The sequence below is a fragment of the Chinchilla lanigera genome, unplaced genomic scaffold (assembly GCF_000276665.1).
Source record: "Chinchilla lanigera isolate Chin_1 unplaced genomic scaffold, ChiLan1.0 scaffold00022, whole genome shotgun sequence".
NCBI lineage: Eukaryota > Metazoa > Chordata > Mammalia > Rodentia > Chinchillidae > Chinchilla > Chinchilla lanigera.
The window spans coordinates 7,106,401-7,125,276 of record NW_004955423.1 but is presented as its reverse complement, the minus strand read 5'-3'; the positions used below and the strand labels follow the sequence as shown (position 1 = coordinate 7,125,276).

At 34.5% G+C, this 18,876-nt stretch overlaps 1 protein-coding gene across 2 annotated transcripts in view; it reads left to right on the top strand.

The window, feature by feature from the left end:
* The window catches only part of Hs2st1 (heparan sulfate 2-O-sulfotransferase 1), a gene marked incomplete in the record, with an annotated part of 163,363 nt that overhangs the window by 128,332 nt on the left and 16,155 nt on the right, over positions 1-18,876 (top strand). For both annotated transcript variants that reach the window (XM_005385118.2, XM_005385119.2), the window contains 2 exon segments: positions 3,058-3,296; positions 12,445-12,530. In XM_005385118.2, the coding sequence (XP_005385175.1) occupies positions 3,058-3,296; positions 12,445-12,530 (325 nt within the window).

The window sequence follows — 18,876 nt, the reverse complement described above, 5'->3', positions numbered from 1 at the left end:
CATACAGTTTGTATAACTTAGTATGTAGGTATCATGAAACGTGAATAAAAATTACTTTCAGCCCAGAGTTGGGGCGCACTCCCAACATTCTTGGAGGCTGATGCAGAAGGATCATAAATCCAAACTCAGCCTGGGCAACTTGAGGACTTAGCAAGACCCTGTCTCAGAATTTAAAAAGGAGTAAAGATGTAACTCAGGATAAAGACCCTGAGTTAAATCCCTGTTCCAAGTACCTCCACCGTACACATGTACAGACATAACAATTACATTTTAAAAATGTATTTAGTTGAACAGTTCAGCTAGAGTTTTAGCACAGTTATGAGATTAAAAAAAACATACTAACTTTTAAAATATAATTTTAATAGCTAATTTTCAAAGCACTTAAGTATGGGAAATTTTTTATTATGGGAATAATTATACAGTCAGTACTGCAGTTTTCTTTAATCCATTATATCTTCTATAGATAAAACATATACCTGCTTCTTTTCCAAATACTTCATTAAAAAAAAGAGAGTAAGTTCAGCATTGTTGATTGAAGTGAATTTTTGAAAGGCAATTTCATAAACATCTGGGCTGCTAGAAGAAACCTTTCACACTTCTATCAACACTTGAATGTCAGTGACACTTTTAAGTTTCTGAGCAGAAGAAGCTTTGTGGGCATAACAATATTATAGCTTTGGGCCAAGGATAGAGCTCAGTGGCACAAGTGCCTTCCCGGCAAGCGCAAGGTCCTAAGTTCAACTCCTGGTACCAAATAAATAAATATTATAATAGTTTTGAGATGTAGTATCAGTTTGAGATTGTTTAAAAGATAAGATTTATTTATAATTGTTTGAGTAATTTCATAGGCCCAATAAGTATTTGTTGAATGAAGACAACTTCCAAATGCTGGGTGACACTCATAACATCATATGTTATCTTGATTTATAGGTTCATTTATACCACAGAGTCATTTGAAAAAATAGTACATGTTTCTTAAAAATCTTTCCTAACACCTTTTTTCTTTCTGTTCCTTCTTAGCCTCTTTTATAGGTGATCTTTTTCTAGCTGCCTTTTAAGTGTTTCCTAAGATATTTTCCTGGGATCTCTCTCCATAGTGTATATTCTAGACTTTCTAAGCAGTTTATCCATTTTTATGGTTTTTCTCAGACACCTGTTTTCTATTTGAAACTTTATTTCTCACCACTAGATCTATTTACACATTTATCTACCTAATACGTACAGGTCATCCCAGGCAGTCCAGGGATATATTTACCATTAAGCTAGTTACCTCCCTTTCCCTGTCCCACCACCAAGAAAAGGACATGTGCATTTGCATAGAAGTGTGTAATGTATACACTTACCTATCTTTTATGTGCTTGTCCTCTTATTTTGGAAGGTACACTACCCGTAAGTGCCAGGCTTGGAGCTTTTCACTCAAGTTGTCTGAATGTGAATCCTCAGCTCAAAGTGCACTCTTTAATGTGCATTCTGAACTAAAATATAAGATGCATGCTCCAACAATATTTGAAACCTGAATTGTAAATTCATACCACATTGCTTTTTGATGTCACTTTGTTAAATTGCCAGCGTAGGAGCGAGACACAATAACCATGTATGTGATGTAAAATTGCAATTGGGATAAATACAGTGAGGCATATATAGTATAAGATGGATACAATTGTATGTTTTAAAAAACGGTTTAAACTCACTGGGGAGATGAGATAATGTTTTCCTGGCAAGTGGTAATTGAATTGAAACGTGAAGGCTGAATGTATTAGTTGTAGAAGGATGGAAGAGTGTTAAAGGAGAATGAGACAACTTGTATGAAGAGCTGGTGACAGGGAGGGTGCATGCCATATGTGAACAAGTGTCCTTGCCCAAAGTAATTAGTGCTCTTCTTAGAGACCTCCCCCCTTGTCCCTCCTCTTCTTGCTTCCTTATTCTACAAAAAAGTTTGAAGCTGAAATCTATATTATGTAGATACAAGTAGAAAGCAAAATGCGTGGAACCACATAGTAGACAGTGATTTGAAGGAGAGGAATCAGGAAATTTAAATAAACAGGAAATGGACACTTGCCCATTGTAAGCCCAGCGCTTTGGGAGGCTGAGGCAGAAGGATCATCACAAGCAAGACTGTCTCAAAATAAAAATTAAAAGGTGCCAGTAATGTACAGTACGGTTGAGCACCCTTCTATTCAATCCCTACTATTCCCTATCCCCCCAAAAATAGCCAGGACCTGTCTGTCACCAATATGTAACACTCAAAAGGAAAAGGTTTTGAGGTGGGAGTGCTTTTCTCCTTACCTGTTGTCATACTAGCGTTTATAGTCACTGCCTTGATAAATTTTGATAAAGCAGGGAATAACTGAATCCTAAGTAATAAATTTCAAAATCTTTACCTTAATTATATGTGATTTCTTTTGTAAGTGCATTTTCTACTGTGAAGTTTACTATTCCATGTAATGTTGCTGTGTTTGAAAATTCATTCAAGCTGTAGAAATTCTTTTAGACTGTAAAGTGACTTTTGAACCACACTGAAGTACTCTGTGGTCTCTACTATTCTAAACTTGATGACTCTGTTTATACTTTTTATGGATATGTAAATGTATTATCCTTCAAACATAATTCTAAAGCTGTCAAAACATTCCTTCACCTGCTCTTACTCAGTTGTTGAATAGGGAAACTGTTATAGGTTAAAGCTGTTTTAGAATCAACTAGATTGTCCTCCCAAAATCTCAAGCAATTTGCTCATATTTCCTGTATGTTTTTATCTTTGCTTTTTTTTTTTTTTCTTTTATGTTTCTGTCTTATCATGGTCCAGCATTCAGGTTCATAATTTTCTTAGAGTGTCATTAAAAACTAGCCAGGCATGGTGGCACACACCTATAATCCCAACACTCTGGGAAGGTGAGACAGCAGGATTGCAAATTCGAGTTCCATCCAAGCAAATTATCAATTTAGCAAGACTTTAACCCAAAAGGCTGGGAATGTAGTTCAGTGCAAAGGCCCTGGGCCAGTCCCCAGTGTCGGAGGGCGGGGGGGACAGAAACTTACTCCCTGTCTTTTTCTCTGCAGAAAGGGCTTTTGCAAGACATGAAGTTCGAGAAAGTGAGCAGCGACACACACTGGATGGACCTCGACAAGATGCAGCGTTAGATGAGGAAGAAGACATGGTGATCATTTATAACAGAGTTCCCAAAACTGCAAGCACCTCATTTACCAATATCGCCTATGACCTGTGTGCAAAGAATAAGTACCATGTTCTTCACATCAACACTACCAAAAATAATCCAGTGATGTCACTGCAAGATCAGGTAATTACCACTTAGGGAATGTGCAGATGTTTTCTGATACGTCCTCGAATTTTATGTCTCAGAGGGATAAAGTATTTTAAAGGGATATATGTAGTGATTTTAATGAATTCTGAGCCTTTTACAGGAAAACATAAACCAACTTTTGTGTAATTTTACATTCTTCACAGTATTTGACGCATTTCCTTGCATTTAATATGGTCAAGTATTTGTGAAATACATGAATTAATGAATAACAAGTTTTTGAAGAAAATATTTTTATTCAGAGTAGTGTCATTTTAAGAAAGTATTTGCCAAGATACTCGCAATAAAAGTTGTTATATTGTTTCAGTTTATGATAGAGAAATGTTTTAAATACTTGTAACTCAATTTTGTGACTAACTCCTCAAATCTCTTTAATAATTTATATAAATAATAACCCAAACCTCCTGAAGAAACAGGGATTGTGGCTTATGTCTTTAGCATAATCTTGCTTTTTAAACTCATGAAATTTTAAGATAAACAGATGGATGGATAATTTTATGAGTTGTTTTTAAGAAAAGTGGAGGAAATTATGAGATCAAGTTTACGCATCTCTTTAACAGCGGTAGCCCACATTTCTCCCACACTTGGGAATTTTGACTATAATTAAAAATGAAGTTCTGTCTGTAAATATTGAAAGGATGGGAATTAGACCCCATGAGAAGAAAAAATTTGAAAATACTATGTAGGTTTCAATGCCATATTAGAGTAGCTTTTTATAAATTATTACAAATTATAGTTCTGCTGTAATCGGTATTTATCTGTTTGAAAACATATGAAATTGTTTTATTGTTGGAGTTGACTTTTTCCACAATTAAGTGTAAGTGTAGTCTTTACACTAGCAGGAGAGGAACGTTGATGCGTGAGGATAAGGTATCCCTTCTGGTGAGAGAGCTGTTTGTGAAGGCTAATGGTACGTGGCATATCTTCTGCTCTTTTGATTCTTGGCTTTCTGCAGGCTCCTTGATTACTCTTTCTGATAGAACCAAAAAATATACATCTGTCAGTTAGATCAGATAATTCTTCTGTAAATGAGAGGAAGCATGAGCTTTTTTAGCTAAGTGGCTCATAAAACCTATTCATTGTGGAATATTGTATATCTCAAGGGCAAGCATCTTTAATATTCTATTTCATACAGTATGTAGTAGGTTTTAAATTTGTTTGCATTATTGCTTTTCATAATTCGCGTTCATTTAAAAGAAACATAATTTCAGATCTCAGTATTTTTTAGAAAAATGTTAGCTTGTTTTTTAAGAGTTATTTTGTGTCTAGCATTATAAAATTTTCTGGCAACTACAAGATATCTGGCAATGATATCAACTATTTTTTTTCGTGAAATATAGATCTGCAGAAGCTCACCACATATGACATTTATAGGCATCATGTAGTAGTACATTTTCCCAGTTGAATTTGGATAAGATAAAGCTTGTGTTTTTCTTTCAATAGCTTGTTAGTCATATACAAGAAAAAGGAAACACATAAGTGCTCTCGTTAAAGCAGTTGATTACATAATGTATAACATTTAAAACATTGTGTAGGGCAGAATAGAAGAGTAGTCTTAATCATTAGCTGACATACTTCCAAAAATCAGTTGGCAGTTCAAAACCTAGTATTAATTAAAAATGGCTTATATAAAAGATGTTGTCTAATATGCACTATCCACAAAACACTTGTGTTTTGTTATATAAAGAAGCATTTTTTCAAATCAAATCATATTTACTGATTCATTTTACTTTACCTGATAGATTAGATATCATTTTCATTTTCCTTTAAATCTAGTAGGCTTCATCTGAATGTAAACTTCTATTTTTATTTATTATCAACATGGAAATTTCTTTTAATTCAAAATAATATGGTTTAAAATGATGTAATAATTATCATCATTGGCCTTGAAACAGTCTTAAGATGTCATTCTTTTAAATCAAAAAACATGTAGTACTCTCACTGTATAATGTGTATGCTAATTACAAGTTAAAATGCAGATTCTGGTTCAGAGGGGCCAAGATACAGCCTGATACTCTAATTTCTAAACCCCTCCGCTTAATGCCAAAACTAATGCTGCTGGTTCTTAAACCATAGTTTGACTAGCACTGATTCTTGGTGAGGACACAGAAAGATGCTTATTACATTCTTCCCAGGAAGATTTACATACCTTTAAGTTTATCTTCCTCTTTCTGCTTCAAAATCCAGATTCCTTACCTAGGCCAATGGGCCTTTTCTAATCCAGTCTTTGTCCAGTGCTCTTGCCTTTTGTTCATTGTGTTCACAGCCCTTTCCTACTTTAAGGCCTCTGCACGTACATTTCCTTGTAGAATATATCTCTCCTGCCTCCCATATTTGCCTTCATGTTATCCATTTAAGTTTTCAGATTGGCACTCTTAAACAAACCTTACTGGGCCATCCTATATATTAAATACCTCTGTCAAGTTACTACTGAGTATCAAATCACTCTATATTCTTCCTACCTTAGTGCCATCAGCTTATAAAATTATGCTGTGCATTGATTTGATTGCCATCTGTCTATAAAGTTCTGTTACAGTGAAAAGCTCCTTAATGGCAGGAACTGTGGCTGTCTTATTTACCATGATATCCTTTGTGTTTAGTGTAGTGCCTGAGACAGAGTAGATAATGCCACATTTTTTTGATAAATGATCAATGAAAAATAAATAATCTAATTAGATTCTAATAGTGGTTGTTAAACTGAGCATGGTACCATGATGATAATTATTGACAGAGTGAACCCTTCCAATTGATAGCAGGAAGAGCTGTGCTACCTTTGAGATGATTTGCTAACCTTTCTGTCCACCCCATAACCAAAATATTAAGCAACACAACTCTGACCTTTAGTAATGCTGCCCTCTATAGCTGCAGAACTTTACATGTATTTTTAATCTAACATTATTTAGTCTTCCCTTAGCGTAGAAAACTTGCTTGCTGGTTTAGTCTCATAGAAGTACCCATGGCCATGTAAGAAATGTTTAAGTAAATGCATGAGTAGAAGTGTGGTATATAGTAATTACTCAAATTAATAGTAGGATTCGTTCAATAGATAGTAATTTCAAAGTTGGAATTTTGCCAAGATGTTCAGGATGACATTCCTACTCTTCTAGGTAGTGAAAACAAGTTCTTTTGTGATCATAGATAATTATAATGTTGAGGTTAACTTATTAGCACTGTAAGTCTAGATATTACTGTTAGTAAGATGGAGGGGTTTTTTAGCATTTTCCGATAGTATTGGTTCAACTTCAACTCAGCAAACAAATAGATGACAGCACACTACCTACATTGCTATGTTTTCCCTGAAGGTATTTTGTGATTACTTACTAGCCTGACTCTGCTTGAGTTATAAAATCTGACAAAAATCAGAGTTTAGAATCTGCTTCAGGCTAGCTATAAAACATTTTTTTCATGTAGTATATCAAACTACTTCTGAATCTCCTTATTGATAGCATATTCAATCAGAGTATGAACATTCTCTTTGAATAAAGTCACTATGGTGGCTTTATTTCTTCTCCCTAAGGCAGAGCTTTTATTCAAGTTTCACTTGATACTCTTAGGTTTTGCTCTCTTTTGCCTGTCAATTTACCCTTCATTAGTGCCAGATGTAACTGAGGAATCCATGAAATGACTGAAGTTTGCTCCTCTGATCTGCTCTTCCTTGTCTTACTCTGTGTTCCGGAGCCTTAGGCTGAGGTACTGGCACAGTGCCCCCGTGGAGGGAAATGCCAAAGGAAACAAACTGGAAGGCAAACCAAGCACTACAGGAGAAGTGAAAAGGCAGAAAATCATAGGGAAGGAACTGGGACTGGGCTGGTGAAAGGGGAACGTGGAGGAGATAAAGTGGAGACAGAAAATTTTGGAGAAACAAGGGCATATATATTAAACATGGCTAAAAAAAGAAGTAGCTAAATTAATACTTTAGAAAACTTTTTTAGAATACTGTTTTCCAAAGACGTTACTTATATTCTCTCCTTGGAGAACAACTTTGAAGAAGAAATAAGAACAATGTGGAATTTCAGTGGTACATAAGTGCCACTTCTCAGCACTCAGACTGTTTCCCAGGTTAGTATGAAGTACCACTCCAACCTTATTGACATCATTTGTTGGCTTAGCACTTTTTTTGTTCCCCATAAAGAAAGGTTAACCTCGGCTCAGCATCTTTTGATTTATTGCACGTTGTGAGTGAGCCACAGCTTTATTAATGAGACTTTAACATATTGCTTTAGTTAATATTGAAGAAATTTTTTAAAAATGTGCATTGCCGTTATTTGGATCTTAGATGCCCCTCAGTGACCCATGTGTTAGAGGTTTTGGGAGGGAGAAGACACTTTTAGTATATGTGCTATGAAGTGATAACTGGAAGACACTGTTAGAAGGTAGGGCCTAGTGAGAGAGGTCTTCAGGTCACCCAGAGTGAGCCCTCAAAGGGGATCAGAGGTCCTATCCCCTTTCTTGGCTCTCTGCTCCTTGGTCCTGAGGTGGGTGTTGTTGCTCCACTGTGCGCCCTCACCGCAGTCTGCTGTCTCATCTTAGGCCCAAAGCAGTGGTGCCAATCAGTTGCTAAAACCTCCTCAGCTGTGAGCCAAACGAACTTTCTTTTTTATAAGTTGATTATCTCAGGTATTGGTTATAGTGATAGAAAGCTGACTTATACAAATATGTAGATTTTGATCTTTTAGATGGAAGATTGGAAAAGAGATTCTGTGCAATTTGGGGACTTCAATAATGGAATTAGAAAACCTAAAAATAAGTACAATCTACCTACATTTACTTCAGATGTTACAAATTTAGGAAGTAAAGCTCAAAGTCCTACAGAGATAGTTAGACCTAGTAGTCCCTTGGGGGCTACCCAAAACAGTTAAAACGCACAGTTCACACACACACACACACACACACACACACACACACACACACTCACACAGAGGGAATAAACCAAGGGAACAAGGGTCATTGTTGAAGTAGTTGCCCATTGTTGTAATGACCAGAATGGATTGGAATTTGAGATTATGATGAAGGTAATGAGCAAATTCATAAGGAAATAAACAAACAGTGTATCAACTGAACCTTGAGATTTTATTTATTTTTTTTTAATTTTAAAAGTAAAAGGAGGAAAACATTAACAGACAGACAACCTTTTAAAAATAGCAAAAGAACAGTACAGACAATACAGAGTTACAAAGTGGTAGGAAATTAACAATGCTTGTTTGTATTACATATTGATATCTTCAAAGTGGTTTCTCATGAAAACAGATAGAGACATGTAATATTGAACAATCAAGGACTCATTGACAGTTTCTTTCAGCAAAGAAATAGAAGACAGTAGAACAACTATGTTAACTATCCTATACATGCATACAAAGTTTCTCCTTCTTTCCCTTCTCTTTTCCCACATCCCAGTTGCCCTTTACCCTTGAGTGCTTTCCTATCATTTCACACTATCATACCTCCTAATTTAAATTAACTCTTTCAGGTTTTACACTAGTGAAACAATGCGGTGCTTGCACATGTATGTTTGATTTATTTCACTTATGAGTATGGTCTCTAGTTGTGACCATTTACCTATAAAAGCCTCGAGTTTATCTTTCCTTATAGCTGAGTAATATTCCATTATATAAAAGTACCACAATTTTCCTATCCAGTCCTCGGTGGATGGACATTTGGGTTGCTTCCACATTTTAGCCATTACAAATTGTGCTGCTATGAACATAGGTGCACATATATCGCTGTGATACGCTGTTTTTAGATCTTCTGGGAAAATGCCCAGCAGGGGGATAGCTGGGTTGAATGGGACCTCTAGATCCACTTTTCTGAGGAATCTCCAAACTGATTTCCACAGTGGTTTCACCAGTCTGCATTCCCACCAGCAGTAGAGAAGGGTTCCTATTTCTCCACAACCTTGGCAGCATTTGTTATTGGTTGATTTCTTAATGCTAGCCATTCTTACTGGGGTAAGGTGGAATCTCAGTGTTGTTTTAATTTGCATTTCTCGAATGACTAATGATGTTGAACATTTTCTCATATATTTATTTGCCATTTGTATCTCCTTGTCTGAGAAGTGTGTATTCATGTCAGCTGCCCATTTTTGGACTGGGTCTTTGAATTTTAGGGGGCTGATATTTTTTAATTCTTTATATGTTCTAGATAGAAGCCCTTTGTCTGAGGGGCAATCGGCTAAAATTTTTTCCAAGTTTGTGGGTTTTCTTTTGACTCTGCTGGTGATTTCTTTAGATGTGCAGAAACTTTTCAGTAGGAATGAGATCCCAGTTGTTGATTCTTTCAAGTGTTTCACGTGCAATTTGTGAACCTTGAGATTTAGAAGTAGAGAATTTGTGTGTGTATGTGTTTGTGTGTGTTGGTGATCAAACCCAGTTCTTCTGCATATTAGGCAAATACTATATCATTGAGTTACAAACCCAACCCAGTTGGAGGAATTTGAGTGTCTGAATTTGAGGGGTTACTATAGTAGCTGAATTTTTCAGTATCCCAATTTGTTGATTTTTTTGTTGTTTCTTTATCTGTAAAGTAAAAAGTAAAGGTTGTTCTTGGTCTGTTCTGTCCCTAAAATTCTGATTCTGTAAACAAGCATTCAAGATTGGTTATAGCAGTGGATGATTCATGCCTTGTTCTTTTCCCTACCTTAAGCACATTCTTAGCTGTGTCCAACTCAGAATACAGTCTTTTATCTTATTTCATCAAGTTTTGAACTATGCTTCTCGGAATGCTTGGTTCCAGTGTGATTCAGGCATCACTGAGGGCTAGGTGTTTGGGAAAACAAGACTGAGTAGCAGGGTTCACTCTACTTCTGCTGCCCGTTTCTGTCTTATATATTGCAGTAGCTTATAAAATTATCAAACATTTGCTGAGTTTCAGTCCATTTTTACTGAGAGTATGAAGTTCACTTTACTCAAGAGCTCCTGTAGACCTCAGGCCTCCTTTATGAAACTACAAAAACAAGCCTCAGAAGCTTGTTTAATGAAATCGAAAACCTGCCCATGCTTTCCTCTGCAGTATGGCCCGTTACCTGAAGATTTGTTAGAAATACAGAATTCCAGGCTCTGCTCCTACACCAGAATCCACTGCATCAGAGTCTGCAGTTTAACAAGAGTCCCACGGGAGCCATATGCCCGTATGTGTTTGAGAAGCCTGGCAGCAGTCCAGGTTTTATGCAGCTTCCTACGCTCTTCACCTCATATTGAAGGACACACATTGATGAAGTACCATCCGTCCTCAGAAAGGTTAAATATTGGCCATCCTGAGGAACACTGGAGGAAAAAGGGTACTTGAAGTTTATCCCTGACTCTTTAACTTCTGCTAGCCTTTCATCATACGGTGTTCCATCCAAGTTTATACTATGGGCCTATCTAGCATTTGGCTTACATAACGGCATTTTCTCACGCTTAAATCTCGCCTCTCCTTTTGTTTCCCTCCTACACCACCATGTCCATATTAAACCTCTGCTTCTGAAAAGTACAGCTGAGTTGCTAAGTATGTCTTAAGCTCTCTGTAACCATCACCTCTAATTCCTTACTCTTTCAGCTTTTATGTTTGCCTCTCATTTTGACTGAAATACTGAAACTGATTTTCATAGAACCAAAAGTTTATATGACATAGTTTACCATTAAGTGGCAGTTACAAGGAACATTTTCATGTTCAACGTGTAATTATTTTTAAGGATGCAACTTGAGATTATTTATTTATTATTCTGTTTCCTTTCATTTGCCATTTGATAGTTTAATTCTGCTTGGTACCTTATGTGAAGCATGAACAGGAAAGAACACAAGAACCAAAATCACACATGTAACGTGACTGTTTCAGTGGTGGTGGGGGACTGAAAATATCTGCTGAAATGAAATTACATATTTTTTTCATGTAACCCAACTTTATCTACATTTGATTTTCAGATTTTATCTCCAGGTTATGTATGGGTATGGAGAGACATGAAGTAAGGCTTATTCGATTTCCATTCTGAAAGCTCCTTTATTTTCTTTAATATGTGAGTTATTAATGCTTCCTTTAAAAAATAAATGCTCCCAGAATCTTCCAGTTTTCTGTAGTTTACATTCTGTCACATACAGCTGCATTTTCAGTTTCCTTTCCCAACCAAACCAGCAGAAAGCAGCTGTCCTCATTCACTGCTGTTAACTTAATGACACTAATCCAGTATGAAGTACTCTGGGATAGCTCATGTGATTAACTCTATTCTAAAATGTAAGTGAAAGGTTGATGAATTGTCAGAAGTGTGCAGTTGACATACAGCTTTTACAGGCTGATGTCACAGTTGCAGATGCCTTCAGTACTGTACAGAGTGGTGGGCCTCACTACCTGAGCTCCTTGCACTGTATCTCGTCTCCAGAAAAGATTCTTAACCACATGTTATTTGTTCTTAACCATGTGTTATTTTTCACGAAGAGATTTGCTTACAGAAATCTATACTGTTTTCCTTTAAAAAATTGTGCATCATTGTTTTAAATCTGGTGGTACTTAGTTTTATCAAATTCTGTATTAACCAGTTCTTTAAAAGTAATGTTTATACTTAGTGAATTTTCAACTTTTAACCTTTTATATACTTTCAACTTCCAGTAAATATATAGATACTTTTGAATATTTTATTTGACTTATGTCACATCTCCAATTTTATTGATCATTCTTATTAAAAACCTTCTGATTATCATCTTTTCTTTACTCGTTTTGGTTTAACTTTCTATTTATTGAATCAAAATGAAAATGAATTTTTAGAAATAAGCCTCTGAGACTATTTGTTATACACAGACTGTCTCTATACTGTGACTTAGCTGTCGTGTGTGCGGAGGGCTGAAGAGTACACACCCTCCACTGCACTCCTACCGCTACATGTACATATACTGTCTGTATACAGCATTGCACATGGTATATTCTGCAGTTTTGTTTTTAGAAACATCTCTTTTTTCTGAGTGTGGTGATAGTAGCTCCATGATGGACTAGTAATTATAGATTATATTATACTTTGTTTAATCCAAAAATGTTTTTCCAGCTCTATAATTGTCAAAATGGTGGACTGCTTTTAAATTCCTGAATTTAGAGTCTTTTAGTGTCATCGAATTTCACTTTCTTTAAAATGTACTTAACTAACAGATGTGTTCTCTTTTTTTAGGTGCGGTTTGTAAAGAATATAACTTCCTGGAAAGAGATGAAACCAGGGTTTTATCATGGACACATTTCTTACTTGGATTTTGCAAAGTAAGTTATGCCTAAAGTGACATACTAAAGAATGCCTTATCCTTCAGCAACCTAAAAGAAATAAATGTTTTAAATTGTTATCATTTTGATTTTCCAGAATAAGATTGTACAGTACTGAATTGTCTTTGCTTTTAGATCTGTAATTTAAATATCCATCTAGTGTCTTACTGCCCTCTAGTGTTCATAAATTGGCAATTTTCATGATAATTATGCTATAGAAATTCCAGTTAAGTTAAATTTAGGTAATATTATTTAAAGGTATTCATCATTATTGCATGTGTTTCATATACAACCAAAATGATACTGTTCCAGGAAAGGTAAAGTTTTAACCTGATCAATCAGATTGTGACTGTACCACATTACTACAAAGCAAAAAATTCTCACGCAGTTATTGGTGCTCAGTACATAAAAAGGAATAGTTTAAACATGAGTCTTATGTATCTGTTTGAACTTTTTTTGTAGTACACGTAATGCCATTTTGGTAAAGCCTCAAATCCTCATGTTTTCCTTAATATTCTGCATTAACTTTAGAAACACCAAAATTTTTCATTGTTTAAGCTTATTCTCTCAGTCTTTAATAGTCATGATCTAAAGGAATACATCCTCATTTATTTATTCGCCAACTTTGAAAGATAGTATGTAAAATTTGAAATGAAAGTGATACTTCACTTTCAATTTATCTCATTAAATTTGAAAAGTAGATGGAAATATTACTGATTGAGATAGATAGTAAATCTTTTAACTTTTTTGGAAGTCATAAAATTGAAAAAGAGCCACTCACATATTACATGTATAAAATGATAAACTCTAATTTCTTTTTTCTCTCATACTACTCAGTCTTTCAATAAAGAAGTAGCTTCAAAGTTAGGTGTACATTTTTCTATAAATAATTCATACTGCAATATTGAAAACATTGTATGGGTAGCTTTAAAATAAACTAATTATTTTTTCTTTGCAGAGGCGTTGAACCAATTTCATAAACTTCATTCATATGCATATTTTCCCTCAGGCCTGCATTATCCTTGAATTGAATGTTTGTTTCCCTTTCACCTAAATGATTTATTTTTCCACACACAACTCAGTTTCTAATACTTGAGATTTTCATTATTAAAATTATATATTGAGTGCTTTTGCTTTAGGCAAAGTCTAAGAACAAAGCTCTGGTATATGCTTAGGTTCTTATACTTGAAAAGTATAAAGCTTTTTGAAAGAAATAATCTTATTTATTAAATATTGACATGAATGTTTAGGGATTTCAATATTTTCATAGTCCTCTTGTTACTGAAACTAAAAATTACTGTAAAAAACTTCAATAGACTTCTAGACAATTTTGAACAAATACCTAAACACTGATATCCTGTTAATTATCTTTTTGTATGATAGCCCAGTAACCCATAACTAAGGAAAAAGAAAGAAATGTCACCTTACCAATTTGGGGGATTTTTTTGGTGTCAGGAATCGAACTCAGGACCTTGCGTTTGCCAGGCTGGCGCTGTGTCACTGAGCTATATGCCTGGCCCACCTTACCAGTTTTTAAAATAATTTATTTTTGATTGTCCGCCATTATCTTGACCAGCATATTGCTTATAGAGTTTATTAAAATACTTGCCATTAGAAAAAAATGTGAATTTAGTAAAAGAAATTTTAATCACATAGTATTTCAGTTGCCTTCACTGGAGACATTAAAGAGTATAAACCCTAGAAAACCTAGGAAATAAGATTAAGAAATAGATAATGAAAAGTCCTTTCTAGTTAAAAGTGATTACTGAGAAACACACATCCTATTTGTGATTTTAAGTCTGCCCAAAGCATGTTCTGATTATATATGTGTATTTTTTTCTCCTAGAACTTTAGGATAATAACCAAAAAATTTTTTTGACATTTTTCCATTTTCTCCCATCTTGCTACTTCTTGTCTTAATTCTATAGACATGATAAATTCATGCCATAAATTTAGAAATTTTGTAGTTTAAAACTATATAGATATAGATTGGACATTTTCAGAATGTTCTGGTGTATTGAAAATACAAAGTTAAGTATAAACCTTGACCTTAATGAGTTTGTTGAAACTTCATTTTTCCCCTAGACTTACCTGTTCATAGTTCCTTTTTATAAGCAATGAAAATCTTATGTTACCTTTCCCTTTTAAATTCATGCTATTCATTTACCAGTATGAAAGATGGATTAAAAGCGAGAGAGACTGATGTAAAGAAACCAAGTAAATTATTACAGTAACCCAAGCAGAAGGGCTGGGAAGAAGGCAGTGGTAAAGAGAGAATGAAGAAGACAGGGCACATCATTGAGAAAGCTTACAAAAGAAAAATTAGACTCGGTAACTTCACTAAATGACAAATAAAGGAAAGGGAAGAGACAAGAGAATATTTCAAGGTGGGGAGTGGGGAGGATATTAAGACAAGGAGCCAGTTGGACATTTCCACAGTCTACAAAAGTTACAAAAGTAAAAAGCATCCATGTTCTGTCAGCTCTTTATCATTCTATAAATAATGCTGAAGACTTTGTTTTTCACTTCTCTCATCTTTAAAATCAGTAAAGTAGAAGGTGGTGGTACCGGTACTGTCAGTACTGTATCTATTGATAATCTTTACCCAGTTTGGTGAGCCAGAAATAACACATCGTTACTATATTTAATGTATATTGGAAACTCTACAACCAGATTGGTTATGGAACCAAATAAATCACTTCTTAATAACCCCATTTTAAAATTATAAATATTAATTTTTGTATGCGTGTGCAAATCTGGGAGAGTATTGTATACTTGGACTTGAACTCTAATGAAGACATAAAATTAAAATGTTTTGTATAATTTTTTCCAATAAAGTTTAAAATTTTTATTCATTTTCCCCTTCCTCCATAATTTTTAAAAAATTTATTAATTGACAGTAACTGTACATATATATGTATGGGACACACTATGCTATTTCAATACATATATAAATCATGCAGTGACCAGATTAAGATAATTGTCAGATCTTTCATCTCACATATTTATCATTTCTTTGTGTTTGGAGCACTCAAAATCCTACTAGCTATTTTGAAGTATTCACTTCACTGTTGTCAGCTATAGTTATCCTTCTGTGCTGTGGAACATTAGAAGTCCCCGCCCCCCCCAACTCCAGCTGCACTCCTATACCTGTTAACTATTCTCTTTTCATCTGTTCCTGCATATCCTTCGTAGGCTTTGGAAACCACTAGTCTACTCTACTTTGTTAGATCAGCTTTTTAGCTTCCACATATAACTGAACATAAGCAGTGTACCTACTTCATTTAACATAATGTTCTCAAGTTCTATCTATATTAATAATGCAGTTACATAATTTCACTCATTTTTATAGCTGACTATATTGTGAATATTGTTATATATATACATATATGTATATTATATAGTGTGTGTGTGTATACAGTATACTTTCTTTATCCATTCATCTGTTGATGGATATATAGGTTGATTCCATATCCTAGCTGTTGTGAATAAAGCTGCAATAAATGTGCAAGTACAGATATTTTCTCAGTGTACTGATGTCATTTCCTTTCAGTGTATGCTCCATAATGGGATTGCTGATCATATGGTGGCTCCGTTTCTAGGTCTTCAAGGAACCTACTGCATGGTTATACTAATTTTAATTTTCATTCCCACCAACAGTGCATGAGAGTTCCCCTTTCTGCACATCCTTGCTAGCACTTATTTTTGTCTTCTAATAGCCATTCTAACTGGAATAAGATAATACCTCATTGTGATTTTGGTTTGCATTTACCAGATGATTAGTGATGTTGAGCTTTTGTTTTTTCATATAGCTGTTGTATAGCCTGTTTTGAGAAATGTCTGTTCAGGTCATTTGCCCATTTTCTAATAGGACTTTTGTTTTTCTTGCTGTTGGCTTGTTTGAGTTCCTTATATTTGGGATTTAATCAGATGAGTAGCTTGTCAGATGAGTAGCTTGCACATATTTTCTCGCACTCTTTAGATTGTCTCATCATTGTTGATTGTTTCATTTGCTGTGCAGCGTTTTCTTTGATGTAATCCTGTTTGTCAAGCTTTGCTTTTGTTGCCTGTATTTTGGTACCACATCCAAAAAAAGTTTTGCAAAGACTAATGTCCTGATGTATTTCTCCTATGCTTTCTTGTAGTAGTTTCATAATTAGATTATTTGATCCATTTTGAATTGGTTTTTATATGTGGTAAGAGATAAGGGTCTAGTTTCTTTGTTTTGCAGAGATATCCAGTGCCATTTACTGAGGAGACTTTCCCTTTTCCAGTGTATATTCTTGCTGCCTTTGTTCAAAATGAGTTGGCTATAAGTACACGGATTTATTTCTGAGTTCCTTCTGTTCTGTAGATTGATATCTCAGTTTTTATGCCAGTACCATGCTGTTTTGGTAGCTATAGCATTGTAGTGTGTTTTAAAAACCAGATATTGTGATGCCTCCAGTTTTGTCCTCCTTATTCAAGATTGCCTTGGCTATTTGGGGTCTTCTGTAGTTCTGTACAAATTCTAGGAGATTTCAATCTGTGAAGAACATCATTGATATTTTGATACAGATTGCATTGGGTCTGTAGAGCACTTTGGGTAATATGGACATTTTAACAATGTTAATTTCCCTAATCCATGAATATAGGATGTCTTTTCATTTTGTGTGCATGTGTATATGTAGGTTCTCTTTTATTTTTTCATTAGTATTTTGTAATTTTTTGGTAGAGATCATTCACTTCTTTAGTTAAATTTATTCCTATGCATTTTTGTAGCTTTTATGAATTGGATTTCTTTCTTAACAATTTCATTGGTAATGTATTTTAAACACTACCGATTTTTGTGTGTTGATTTTTATATCCTTCAACCTTACTGAATTTATCAGTTCTAACAGGTTTTTGATAATCTTTAAGTTTTTCTGTATGTAGGACCCTGTCATCTGAAAAAGGATACTTTGAGCTCCTCCTTTTCAATTTGGATGCTGTTCATTTCTTTCTCTTGCCTTATTGTTCTGGTTAAAGTTTCCAACACTAAACTATATTGAACACGAGTGGTAAGAGGTTACAGCTATGTTTACTCCTGAATTTAGAGGAAATAATTTCAACTTTTCCCTATTCAGCATGGAGTTGCTGTGTTTTGTAATCTATAGCCTTTATTGTATTGATTTGTATTCCTTCAGTATTCCCCTTTGTTAAAGGTTATCATGAAGAGATACTGACTTTTACCAAATATTTTTTTCTGTGCCTGTTGAGATGATCAAGTGATTTTTATTCTTCATTCTATTTGTATGATATAGCTATGTTTACTAATTTGCATATGTTGCATCATCTTTGCTTGCTAGAATGAAACCAACTTGATCGCAGCATGTGATCTTTTTGTTGAATTCAATTTGCAAGTATTTTGCAGTGGATTTTTACATCTCTGTTCATCAGGGATACTTGTATATAGTTTTCTGTTTTGTGTGTGTCAGGCTTTGGTAGCAGGATAATGCTGGCCTTATAAAAGGAATTTAGAAGCTCAATCTCCCTTTCAATTTTTTATAATAGTTTGAGAAGAATTAATATGAGTTCTTTTTTAAAGATCAATTGAAGTCATCCAGATCTGGACTTTTCTTTATTGGGAGGCTTTTTATTACTAGTTTAGTTTCATTATTTGTTATTGTTCTTTACAAGTTTTCTATATTCTTACATATCAGTTTGGGTAGGGTATATGTGTCCAGAAATTTATCCATTTATTCTAGGTTTCCCAATTTATTGGCATCTGATTGTTCACGATGAACCTTTGAATGTCTGTGGTATCAGTTGTAATGTTTCATTGTTTTCATCTCTAATTTTATCTGTCTGGATCTCTTTTCCCCCTTTACATAAATTAAGTTTGTCATTTTTATTTATTTGAAAAAAAAATTGGGTTTTGGTTTTGGTTTTTGGTCTTCATTTTGTTTATTTCTGCTGAAGTCTTTCTGATTTTGGATTTTGTTCATGCTTGCTTTTTTAGTTCATTGAATTGCATCATTGGGTTTTTTGAAATCTTACTTTTTTATTCCCTTATTTTGTTGGCAGAGGTATTCTCTTCTTAGCACATTCTCTTTTGAGTATCTTCTTTGCTAATGAATTTTGTTCTTTCCTGTATTTTCATGATGGTAGTTATCATCCTTTTGCTTCTATTACAGGTCTGCCTTAAGCATTTATTATCCAGCGATGATGAATTCCTTGTTTTGTTTTGCTTTGCTTTGTTTTTGCCTTGGAAAGACTTTATTTCTCTTTCATTTCTGATGGATAGCTTTTCTGGACATAGTACTCATGATTGGCAATTCGTTTGTTTTTTCTTTTGGAATGTTGAATATTTTATCCTATTCTCTCT